This window comes from Phacochoerus africanus, chromosome 15 (genome assembly GCF_016906955.1).
Source record: "Phacochoerus africanus isolate WHEZ1 chromosome 15, ROS_Pafr_v1, whole genome shotgun sequence".
In the NCBI taxonomy this organism is placed as follows: domain Eukaryota; kingdom Metazoa; phylum Chordata; class Mammalia; order Artiodactyla; family Suidae; genus Phacochoerus; species Phacochoerus africanus.
Genome location: NC_062558.1, coordinates 898,572 through 911,449, shown reverse-complemented (window position 1 = coordinate 911,449; position 12,878 = coordinate 898,572). Strand labels below are relative to the sequence as shown.

The window sequence follows — 12,878 nt, the reverse complement described above, 5'->3', positions numbered from 1 at the left end:
TTTCAAAATCAGAATTCATGAGGATCCACTGAAGATCTTATTCTTAAAAAGCCTTCGTCACATTTTAAGGCAGCGCCGTCAGCTGCTTTCCCAGGCTCACAGATGGGCTGAACAGGGAAGAAAAAACCATAGCCTAGAATAAAAGGTTTCAGAAAGTTCATCTGATCATCTGAAGGAACTGGATTTACCTCTGGCACAAATGCTGGGGTGGGGGTGGGGGGTGGCGAGGGATGGGGAGGTGAAAAACCAAAGGTTGGAAGAAAATATCTGGGAAGGTAGAAAAAGGAAATTTGAGAATTGATTGGCTCTAGTGTGCTGTCAGTGGGTGTATGTGGTTTTTTCTTCTTTTTTTCCTTTTTTTTTTTTTTTGCTACAGGAAGTGATTTGCAGTGCTCACCGAGCCTTTGTTGAGAAGGGTCTCCTCTCGGAGTGAGTCATGCTTTTGCTGTGAGCAGCCCCAAGCAGCTGGGCGCTCATCAGAGGAAACTATGACTTTTGCAAAGCAAACGTGCCGCCCTCAGCAGCCAAGTCCGGGGCCGGGGCTGCGCGTCCGCGGCGGTGCGGGGTGTTAGCGGTGGGAGGCCGGCGCCGCTGCTCGCGCCCCCCAACCAGCTGTCCCGGCCGCTCCGTCCCGCCCCGGGGACCGCGGCTCGCCTGCTATGCGCGGCAGCCCGCGCCGGGGCCGGCACCTGCAGCGCCCGGGCGGATGCGGCGAGCCCACGGAGGGGCATGCTTCCACGCACCAAGTACAACCGCTTCAGGAATGACTCGGTGACATCGGTGGATGACCTTCTGCACAACCTGTCGGTGAGCGGCGGGGGCAAGGTCTCGGCGGCGCGCGCAGCCCCGGCGGCGGCCCCCTACCTGGTGTCCGGAGACGCGCTGCGCAGGGCGCCCGACGATGGGCCAGGCAGCTTGGGCCACCTGCTCCACAAGGTGTCCCACCTGAAACTCTCCAGTTCGGGCCTCCGCGGCCTGTCGGCGGCCAGGGAGCGGGCGGGCGCGCGGCTCTCGGGCAGCTGCAGCGCTCCCAGCCTGGCCGCCCCGGACGGCAGCGCGCCCCCCGGCCCCCGCGCCCCGGCCATGCGCGCCGCCAGAAAGGGCCGACCCGGCGACGAGCCGCCGCCCCACGCCCCGCACGCCAACGACCAGGTGCTGGGGGCTGGAGTCACCTACGTCGTCAAGGTGGGTGCGGGCGCGGGCGACAGGGTAGGGAAGCCTGGGCACAGGGGCTTCCGGCACGGTGGGTCGTCTTGGAGGTCAGGAGGTGCGCACTTGTTTGTAGTCAGCTCGCCTGGCAGCGGGGACCAGGCACAGCTAACGCGCCCGTTGCGCATCCATGGGGAGAAGGCTTGAGATCAGTGACCTCAGTCTGTCCTGGCTTCCCTTGGCCCCGCTCCTTTGGCATGTCTTTGCCACCCCACTTGGTCTTGTGTCCAGCCAGTACCCCTCTCAGCATGGGCCGCCATGCCTGGAAACTGTGCTTCAGGCCTACTAGGGTACAGGGGGAAGAACTGGGCAGCCCCAGCTGTGAGAAAGGCGGTTGGTGTCACTACTTCTGCTGTGTTTGCCCCAGGCGGCAGGGTAGGTGGTTTCATTTCTCCCACAGCAAGAATTTCCAGCGCCTTGCTGTGCAGGCCAAATGCCATCCTTGCTCCATACCAGACAGGTTGTACTTTCCAGTAAGGTTTTCCTTGGTGCCTGCCTTTCGTTCCATACCAAACCGTTTCGGTTTACAGCAGCAGCAGGAGAATTGAGGACTGGTCTTCCCTGGGGACTGTAGTCTTCCATTTAAATAGGCTAGAGAGAACTGAGCCACAGGCTGGAAAGGAGATTTTTTTCCTCCAACACAAAGAATTACACAATCCATCTGATGTGGTCCACAAAATTCTTCCCTTATGCAAGTACTCTATGATATTTAAAGAACAAATACTCCGCCTAGTTCAGTTGGCCTGTCACATGCTTGTTATGTTCCTGGCCGCAGGGCAGCAGAGGGCCACCAGCCGGGCAGACGTCCTCCAGACTGGCAGAAGGGGTCAAAACTACATTATTTCAGTCTCATCACCCTGAGGCAGGGCTTTTTGTTTAAAAAAAAAAAAAGAGAGAGAGAGAGAGAAACACAAACTCTGTCTCCAGTCTCGTCAAAATCACTTTGAGAAAACTGCAGGCCACCTAGTCCATACGTACTGGCTGCAGACCCAGATTAAAAAGGCTACAGACCACATCCTCAACAAAATGGTGTATCTTGGTAGTTTTGGAACCAAATACTAAAGGAAACAGTTAACTTTGTGGATTATCTTTAACTACCTACAAAGTACAAAGGCATGTGATCATCAGTATTAGAAATGGGGCTGCCTTTTAATTTAATCTTCATTCTTAGCTTCTGAGAATGGATTAATATATTTTACAGAAGGGATTTAGATCAGCACAAAGTAGCACCGCTGGTTGAGGTTATTATAAAAGAAAAAGCATGTTCTTCTTGTATTCCTCCTTGAAATTATATAACCGGGAGCCAAAAGCAAAAAAGAAGAGAAGAAAAACAAAACCAAACCCCAAACTCTGGCAACTCTGAGGTTAAGGAGTGATGCTAGAATATATTACCTGTGGCATATTAGTATAATTGCTGTCTAAACGGGGAAAAAAAAAAGGCTACATTCGAAATAGGTGGATGTTGGCAAAGCTTTTTATACCTGTCGTCTTGAACGTAGAGGGCAGTTCGCAGAGACTTTTCAAACTTATGCCTTAAAAAATCCTTCCCTTTGCTTAGGGCTTTTCTTCTTGCTTTTTGAAGGATGAAGGCAGTTCTGTCAGTTGTGGCTGAAGAATGATGAGCTACTAAAACTAGTCTGCTTGCCTGGCCGTTTGGTTGTAACACCCGAAGCAGTAGCAGCAGCAGCATTCAAAAAGGCAGAAGGCTAGGTCTGCCCAGAGCCTAGCCTAGGGTTTAGGGTCACTTTGTTGGGCTTCAGGAATGCAGTGTCCTGGGGGCACAAAGCATGGCCGGTGAGTGCTCCCTGCAGTTCCCCCGTCCATCTTCAGTGGTGAGTGGTGGAGTTGTAGGAACATAAGCAGAGGCTTCCCTGGAAAAGTTTGAAATCACACAGTAAAGGAGATTAGACACCAAAGGACAATTTCTTCTGCACAGGTGTGATTCATATTATCACATGGCCCTCTGACTTGCCCATGTTGCACTGAGAACTTTGAATGTATTTTCTTAAAAAAAAAATCACAGAACTGGAAAAAAAAAAAATCTTAGAGTTCCCGTTGTGGCTCAGTGGGCTACGAACCCAACCATTATCCATGAAGATGCAGGTTTGATCCCTGGCCTTGCTCAGTGGGTTAAGGATCTGGCATTTCCCTGAGCTGTGGTGTAGGTCCCAGCCGTGGCTCAGATCCCAGAGGTCGGCAGCTGCAGCTCCCCATTCCGCCTCTAGCCTGGGAACCTCCGTAGGCTGCAAGTGTGGCCATAAAAAGAAAAAAAAACAAAAACAAAAAAACAAAACCAAAAAACCAAAAAACCGAAACAAAAAACAAAAAAACCCCACCTCATTTGGTATTATTTGCTGATTTGTGAGTAGTTCTATTGGTATCCTGACTTCCTGACTTTGAAAGGTCTGTGGCAGATAGAAAAGGGGCAATCTTTCTTTCTTTTTAATTTTTTCTTGTCTTTTTGTCTTTTTAGGGCCACAACCTTGGCACATGGAGGTTCCCAGGCTAGGGGTCAAATCAGAGCTGTAGCTGCTGGCGCATAGCCACAGCAACGCGGGATCCAAGCCGCGTCTGCCACCTACACCACAGCTCACCACAACACTGGATCCCTAACCCACCAAGCAAGGCCGGGGATGGAACCCACAACCTCATTGTTCCCAGTCGAGTTCGTTTCTGCTGCACCACGACGGAAACTCCTTGAATGATAAGCTTTTGATGAAGCTTTCCTACCTCCCCACTCTATTTTATCTCTGAATATATGCCGTAGTTTTGAGGAATATGTGATAAATACCATTTAAGCAAAGTTGTGCTCATAGGAAACTAGGTCAGCAAACATGTCAAACATGTAGGAGACTGGCTTTCCAGCCATCAGGCTGGTTCTGAAGGGGGATTGAAGCCCACAACCCTTTGCTTGGCTCTGGTGTCTCTGAGCAGGGAAGTGGCCTGGACGTGGGGGGTTTGAGAGGTGTGTGGCTACCCAGACCGCAGATACACTTGGCCACCTTAAGAGGTCAGCCTGCCTCTGGACATTTCTGTGGGGCTGCACTAAGTAGATAGGTGGGTTGTGCTGGGTGGGGCTTCTGTGACAAGGGGGACTGGCCCAAGCGAGTGTTGTGGCTGAGGCAGCTCCTTGCCTACCTTACCTGGTACGCCTGGAAGAAAGGGGTCTGGGAGATGCACCGTGGTCTCAGGCTGTGCCTCCTGGGTCAGGTGCCTGTACTGTGGCTGTGGTCAGGGCCAGACCCTGTGGTGCTGCCGGCCAGAGAATTTTGTGGGGTTCCGAAGGAAGCACCATGAGGATTCAACATTTTATTTTCAGTGAAAATAGCCAAGAAAAAAAGTTGAATGGAATTTACTTTTCTTTTTCCTTCTTCTTTTCTTTTTAGGGCCATACCTGAAACATATGAATTTCCCAGGCTGGGGGTCTAATTGGAGCTACAGCTATCAGCCACAGCCACAGCAATATCAGATCCGAGCCGCGCCTGAGACCTACACCACATCTCACGGCAACGGCAACGTCGGGTCCTCAACCCACTGAATGAGGCCAGAGATCAAACCCACATCTTTATGGATATCAGTTGGGTTTGTTTCCTCTGAGCCACAATGGGAACTCTCTGGAATTTCTTAATTCAGAAATAAGATGATTTCAGATGAAATGGCAAGAAATGATAGTTGTGCCTAGTTCCTGGGTAAAGGACAAGAAAAAATTTTTTTTGAATTTTAACATAAAAAATCTACAATGTGTAGTGGATAAAGAATGTCTTTATGGTGGAAGGTGCTCAGCTAAAAATGACCTGCTGAGTGGGTGGATGTTGACTCTGTGTGAGTGTGTGAGTGTGTGTGTGTAACTGCACAATAGGATGGATACTGACCATGGGGTGTGTGTGTGTGTGTGTGTGTGCAATCGTACAATAATCTTTCAAATTGCTTTTGACCCTGCAAATTCATAAGTTAACATGAGGCAAGAAAACAGCAAATGATTCTTGTCCCCATGTGGTTTCGCCTCTTCGCTCCCTATCACCAGGGTGATGACAGTGGCCTCCTGGTGTATGTCAGTCTCTGCCTCCAGCACTAGGATTGTATTAAAAGAAAGTGAATGGCACTCATTAAACTTGGAGGGGGGCGGGCAGGAAGCTCCCTGAAAACCACGGGAGTCCAGCCAGGTGCCAGGTCAAAGGCTGACTTTCCAAGGTTTAGGTAGCTCTGTGCTCTTCACCCTGATGGGGAGTCAGGGAGACCCTGACGTTCCTGGAGGGGAGAGGACCAGTCGCTGCTCTTCTTGGGGGGCTGGCATCGTCTTGCATCTTCCTGACTCTCTGTGGTATCCGTCTGGGATCCGTCTCTGTTCTGGCAGATGACGGCAGCTCAGGGCATCCGTGGTCTTTGGTCCTCGGAGTCTGTGCTCAGACCTGGCTTGCCTCTCCACGGGAGAGGTCTGGTGAGTTCCACCACCTTGTAGGGGAGGGCTGGGTCTCTGGCCATGACCCTGTCTCCTCAGGAACTGCAGGGAAACACCGATGCCAGAGGAGCAGGTGCGGAGAAGAGTGAGCCCAGGGGCTGGAACTTCATCTTATTGCAGGCATTCATGATGCCCAGTGGTGTTGGAATATCCAAAACCCCTCAAAGCCAAGGCTTTCTGAGAAAAAAAAAATGTTCAAAGAGCTGGTGATGAGACTGCCCCTTTTAGGCTTGAAGCCATCCCGGTGTGTTGTCTGAAATGTGTCGTTTCCTCAAGGGAAGAAGACCCTTTCCTCACTCTTGTCTATTGAATGGTCAGAAAAAGCAGGACAGCTTTCATTCCAGATTTTAAGAATTTAAATTTGTATGAACCCTGCAAACTCGGTGGAACTTGGCCTTGACCCAACCTCACACCAGCCCTGTTCTTTGCTGGGATCCTTCTGACCAACTTTATTTTAACAAAGTCCGTTAGATATAATTGTTTGACTGTCTAGAGGGACTGATAGATCAGGTTCAGTCCTATTGCTTTTTGTTTTGCAAATATTCAGCACTTCTAATCCCCCTTGCCCATAGAGATAGCCTATGCTTCAAAACAAATCGTGAAAAATTACAACATCTAGCTCTGCGGATGCAAAACTAGCCCTTGATCTGGTTTTCAGCAGAAACACTGTGTAATAAGGGCCCCTTAGCTCTCCCCCAAAGAGGGAGTAACATTGCTTTTACTTCTTGGGATGACAGTGAAAATGCGACTGTTTGGAGTGCTCTTCATGGGGAAGAGTCAGCCCCCTTCACGACATGTCAGTCCTCCTGGAGGTGGGCACAGTTCTTTTGGTGCCAGGGGTAGAGAGAGATGAGGGAATGCTGCCAGGAGACCACCTTGGTGGTGGGGATGAAGAAATCAAGGAGGGCTTCTCCGAGGAGACGTTACTGAAGTGGAGCTCTAGATATTCAGGAAGATGGATGGGACTGGTGTGCAGATGTGTTAGTGCATGAGTGTGGTGTGTGTGTGTGTGTCCCATCCGAGGAGGAGGAGATAGAAATGGAGAGTGTTCTGTGTAGCCAAAGCGTATTGAGTCAGGGGGAGGATCCCGAGGGATTGGATTAACTTCCAATGCAGTTAAGTGCATCGGAAAACACTGTAGAGTTTCTGAAAGACTTTTCTGTCTTCTGTGTGGAGAACAGATCGGAAAGGCAGGGATGAAAGTAGAAGCCGCTGGGAGACAATTAGGAGGGATGATGTTGGCTTGGACCAGTGACAGGGGCCAAAGGCCAGTGGTGTACATTGAGCCCAGATCTGTCTTGCTTACTGTCCATGGAACATGCCCAGCTCCTGTTTCAGAGCCTGTCTTTTGTTTTGTTTTGGCTGTGCCTGCAGCATGTGGAAGTTCTCCGTCCTGAACTGGGACCGAACTCTGGGACAATTCTGTCCAGTGACAACACTGGATCCTTAACCCACTGAGCCACAAGGGAACTCCTCATAGCCTCTTAAATGAAACAGGTCTCAACCTGGGTTCACGACCTTTCCCACTTGCATTCTGTGTCTCAGTTAACGGTGTCACTCATCCAATTCCCAAATCTGAGACCTCAGACCCATTCTTGCATGCCTGCTTTTCCTAAACCCATTACTCTTCTTTGGCCACTAAACTATCTAAACCATCATTCCTATTCAATAGAGTTTCAAATATTTTTTCTTTCCCTTTCCTTTTGTCCTAATTCATGCCTTTACCACTTCTTGCTGTGATTATTTCAATAAACTAACTGGTCTTCAGATGACTGCTTTGGGAAAAACGCTTCTTTTTAAATTGGATAAAAAATATGATATAGACTTACTTAGGTGTTCAAAAGTTTCCCCTCATCTGCTTTCCTTTCTAATTTTCTTCCTCTTAGAGATAATCACCGTCACTTGTTTGCTACTTATATTTCTAGACACACACATACACACTTTTCTTCTCCCTTTCTCTTGTCTTTTCATTTTCCTTTCTGTTCCACAAAGAACATTCTATGTACATTGTTCTGTGGCTTGCTCTTTTCATTTAGTATGCCTTGGAAATCTTTCAGTATTAGTGCCTATGATTCTGCTTCATTACTTTTGGCATTTGCTTAATATTCGTATGTGTGGAGACGATAATATTTATTTAAACAATTCCCTATTGTTAGGCATGTAGATAGTTTCCAGTTTATCACAGGGAGTAAAATAACGAGCATTCTTTTACATGCCTCTTTCCACTTGGACAAATATTTTTGCCTGTGTGTACAAGTTTTACCCTATATTTATCTTTTTTTTCCCTATTGCATTGGTGGGACCTAGAGTATAAGGAATGAGTCTCTCTTTTTTTTTTTTTGTCTTTTTGTTGTTGTTGTTGCTATTTCTTGGGCTGCTCCTTCGGCATATGGAGGTTCCCAGGCTAGGGGTCGAATCGGAGCTGTAGCCGCCGGCCTACGCCAGAGCCACAGCAACGCGGGATCCGAGCCGCGTCTGCAACCTACACCGCAGCTCACGGCAATGCCGGATCGTTAACCCACGGAGCAAGGCCAGGGATCGAACCCACAGCCTCATGGTTCCTCGTCGGATTCGTGAACCACTGCGCCACGACGGGAACTCCGGAATGAGTCTCTTGATGGAGGTGACTTCTTCACTCCTGGCTACAAAGTGAGTCCTCTGTACCTACCTGCAAAGGAAGACATTTACTACATCATAAACACTTTTACCAACATTTCCTACAACCCTGGCTTTCCAGATTTTTTAAAGCATGTTTTATCATGATTTTTATTTTTTCCATGATAGCTGGTTTACGGTGTTCTGTCAATTTTCTCCTGCACAGTGAGGTGACCCAGTCGCACATATATGTATACATTCTTTTTTCTAACATTATCCTGCTCCATCACAAGTGACCAGACATAGTTCCCAGTGCTACACAACAGGATCCCATGGCCTATCCATCCCAAAGGCAATAGTTTGCATCCCTGAACCCCAAATTCCCAGTCCATCCCACTCCCTCCCCCTCCCCCTTGGGAGAACACAAGTCTGTTCTCCATGACCATAATTTTCTCAAATTCGTAATCAGCATTCTAGTGAGATAAATGTATAAGTTTCACCTTTTTTTTCTGTTAATGTGGTGAATCATTTATCTTTGTAAAATACATGTCTCATCTTTCTAATTAAAAGCTCTCTGTTGCTTGCCTTTGCTTCTAGAATTCAATCCAAACTCCTTATTACGACACACAAACTCTCCTGGTTTGGCTTCAGTCTAACTCTTGAGCTTTATCTCTTGCTCCTCAATGCCCAATATTTCAGCCACATGAAACAACTTGTTTTCCTCAACAGCTGCCCCTCTGGTCTTAGCTCAGATTCTCCCACTCTGGACCCCTTTTCTCTACTCCATCTTGGCCTGGAATAACTCTGTTAGCTTTCTTTCTTTCCTTCCTTTTTTTTTTTTTTTTGGCTTTTTAGAGCTGCATATGGAAGTTCTCAGGCTAAGGGCTGGACTGGAGCTGCAGCTGCCAGCCTTCAGCACAGCCACAGCAATGCCAGATCCTTAACCCACTGAATGAAGCCAGGGATTGAACCCACATAGTATCATGGATACTAGTCTGAATCTCAATGGGAGCTCCCTCTGTTAGCTTCCGAAACTCAGCAGCTCTTCCCTCCTGCCTCTCTGCTGAGGGCAGAGTTCATGTTCACTCCTCAGGATCTGTACAGCCTTGTGTGTTTGTCTTTGTGCTCGTCATTTCAATCCATGCTGAGTAGGATCCTACCAGATGCCTGTCACTGGGGCCCCCTGAGAATCCATGATGAATTAAATGGTTCCTGCTTTCACGGAAGTCATTCTCCAAGGTGAGGTGGGGTGTGTGTGTTATGTGTGTGATCGAAAGTCATGAACTGTAGAAAAGGTGGCTCTTCCCAAAACTTCCCCAGGAAAGAACCTGTGATAAACACTTAATAGATGGAGGAATCAGGGCGGCTGTGGGGCACTGAGGAATGTGACAGAGCAAAAGAGATTGGTCAGGAGGGTGACCTGTGGGCCTGTTTGTATATTGTTGGTGATTAGGGCTGTAACTTCAAAGAGGCACGTTTGAAATCTCTTCTATTTGAAAATTTCGTTATAATTGTCCTTTCCATGAACTGGTATGTATATGACACAGCCCACGCAAAGTCTTTACAGGCTGTTTCATAGATGAGAAACATTATTAGCAGACCCATGAAGTCTGTTTTTATGGCTGTTTTTCTTTAAAGCTAATTGCAGAAGAATTTCAGTAAGAATCAGCTTTAACGAGAGCTGTGGATACTCATTATTAACTTAAAACATTGCATAGCCAGATTTCACCAGGATGTTTCTAAACAGAGAGTGAAACTGCTAAACCCTTCCATGTGCTCCTACCTCTAATTAAAGTGCATGGATTTCTGAAAAGAACGAGGCAAAATGAATGTATCAACAAGTATTTTTCGAGGGCTCAATTACTTGCCTTGTCCCGTGGAAGATATTGTAGATTATGAAAGAGGTACAGGGTGGGTTTCCAAAAAGAACTGGTGATCCAGTTGAGCAGGAAAAGCTGCTCCCTTTTTAAATGAAAGAAAAACACTCCTGTTCAATAAGGTGCCAATGGCATGGTGAGAGACTGGCGGTGGCTGGGGTTATCAGGAAAGGCTTTTCCAGAGAGGGTGGGTTTTTTTCCAGGGTCCTGAAAGATTGTTCAGATCAGGGTGGGTGGAGGGGTGGAGGGCTTCCAAGCAGGAGAATCCGAGTGAGAAACGCTCTGCAGGTGGGAGTGGGCACGGCGTGTGACTAGGGCATGGGAAAGACATCCCGCTGCAGACTGGCCACGGCCAGAGGGAAGCCGAGATGTCGGCTGCCATTTGTCAGTAACAGCCTCTTGGAGTCAGGATGCTGCCTGTTTAGTGGAGAGGTCCAGCCACACTGGTCCTTGCTGCATTGCCCTCGATGCCCTCCCTCCACGTGGCTGATGTTGGCAGGTCTGATCTCCTTCTTTGCCAGGTGACAGTCCCTGAGGTCCTGGAAGTGTGTTTCCCCCACTTTCTCCTCTCCAGGCTAAAGATTTCTCACTTAAGTCAACAGTCTTGATCTCACCATATCCTAGATTGTCTTATGTAGTTGTATCTTAGTTTGTCAACTAAATTTAAGAGATTTTGCTCATGTAAAGAGTTTGGTGGAATTGAATTTCCGGCTTGGGTTGGTGTATATTCTGTTGTTAGAGTTTTGTTCTGGCCCAAGAGTCATTTGGGTCTTAGGTTTATATGCCTCCATGACGTATAATGACAGAGATATATTCATCTTTGTCTAAGCTACAGCTGCTCTTTTTTTTCCAAGAAAGAATGATAGGGCTTTCTTTATGACGTCTTTGGTATAATCCACAAGCAGTATTATTGATGGTTTTCAGAGTCACACTTCCTTTTATCAAAAAGCTCAATGTAGACTCAACCCCCGCCTCCAGCCTCCACTCTCCTACCCACCCCTGCTCACTAGAGCCCACTCAACTATTGTGAGCTTCTAACCATCAGCCTCTGTCATCGAAACTCAGAACTGCAATTAAGAAGGCCAGTGGCATCATCACCGGGCATCATGTCACCTGTAAAACAAAGTGAACGTCTCACAATAGAATGATGGAGTAAGTTCTGGTGCCTTCACACCATGCAGTAACATGCAGATATTTAAAACCATGTGTTAGAGTTTGATTATGGTTGACCGGGAAAGATTTTCACAAGGCAGTATTGGCATGATGCAACAATGTGTGTGTAATATGAACTGATGCTTATAACGGAAACAAGTACAGAAATGCTTATATATATCTGCAGTTATAGTTGGAGACTTCCACAGTGCACTCTGAGTAATTGATAGGCTTCTGTGCTGAAAATCAGCAAGAACATACAAAACCGAACAACGTAATCAACCTACAGAATCTAGTAGACGTACGTAGAGTGCCCCAAGAAACTGTTGCAGAATAAACATTTTTATCAAGTGCCCATGGAACAACTACCCAGCTCAAGCCATAAAACAAACAAATCTAACCAAGTTTAAAATAATTGGAATCAGAGTATGCTCTCTGACCAAAAGGCTTCAAATTAGAAATCAGTAAGGAAGGACAACCGGAAAATGGTCAAACACTTGAAAATTAAGCAACATGCCCAAAACTAATCTATGGGACAGAGGACAAATTTCAAAGGAAACTTAAAAGTACATAGAATTGAATGAAAATGAAACTATGTCATATCAAAATATCTGGGACGCAGCTAGAATGATGCCAATAGGGAAATTGCTTACTTTGGAAAAGAAAAGAGTTCTCCAAGCAATAATCTAGTATCTAGCTCAAGACTTTTTTTTTTTTTTTTGGTCTTTTTGCTATTTATTGGGCCGCTCCCAAGGCATATGGAAGTTCCTAGGCTAGGGGTCGAATCGGAGCTGTAGCTGCCGGCCTACGCCAGAGCCACAGCAACGCTGGATCCAAGCCGCGCCTGCAACCTACAACACAGCTCACGGCAACGCTGGATCGTTAACCCACTGAGCAAGGGCAGGGATCGAACCTGCAATCTCATGGTTCCTAGTCGGATTGGTTAACCACTGCGCCACGACAGGAACTCCAAGACATTTTTTTTTTAAATAATGAGTTTTATTTTTTCCATTATAGCTGGTTTACCAGTGTTCTGTCAATCTTCCACTGCACAGCAAGGTGACCCAGTCACACATACATGTATACATTCTTTGTTTTTTCACATTATCATGCTCCATCACAAGTGACTAGATATAGTTCCCAGTGCTATACAACAGGACCTCATTGCTTATCCATTCCAAAGGCAATAGTTTGCATCTGTTAACCCCAAATTCCCAGTCCATCCCACAAGACTTTTTTTTTTTTTTTTTTGCTTTTCATGGCCGCATCTGTGGCATACGGAGGTTCCCAGGCTAAGGGTCGAATCAGAGCCACAGCTGCCAGCCACAGCCACAGCCACAGCAATGCCAGATCCAAGCCACGTCTGCAACCTACACCACAGCTCACGGCAACGCTGTATCCTTAACCCACTGAGCAAGGCCGGGGATTGAACCTGCAACCTCATGGTTCCCAATCGGATTAGTTTCTGCTGCATCACAATGGGAACTCCCCACAAGACATTTTAAAAAAGGACAAAATAAAGCCAAAGCAAACAGCAAGAAGGAAATAACAGATAAAAGCAGAAATCAATGCAATGAAAGACAAAA

At 47.2% G+C, this 12,878-nt stretch overlaps 1 protein-coding gene across 2 annotated transcripts in view; it reads left to right on the top strand.

The window, feature by feature from the left end:
- Positions 1–381: 381 nt before the first annotated feature.
- LOC125116655 (SHC-transforming protein 3-like) overlaps positions 382–12,878 on the top strand; it is a 74,514-nt gene continuing 62,017 nt past the window's right edge. For both annotated transcript variants that reach the window (XM_047762087.1, XM_047762088.1), the window contains exon 1: positions 382–1,185. In XM_047762087.1, the coding sequence (XP_047618043.1) occupies positions 730–1,185 (456 nt within the window). In that variant the 5' untranslated portion in view covers positions 382–729. The remainder of the gene's footprint in view (positions 1,186–12,878) is intronic.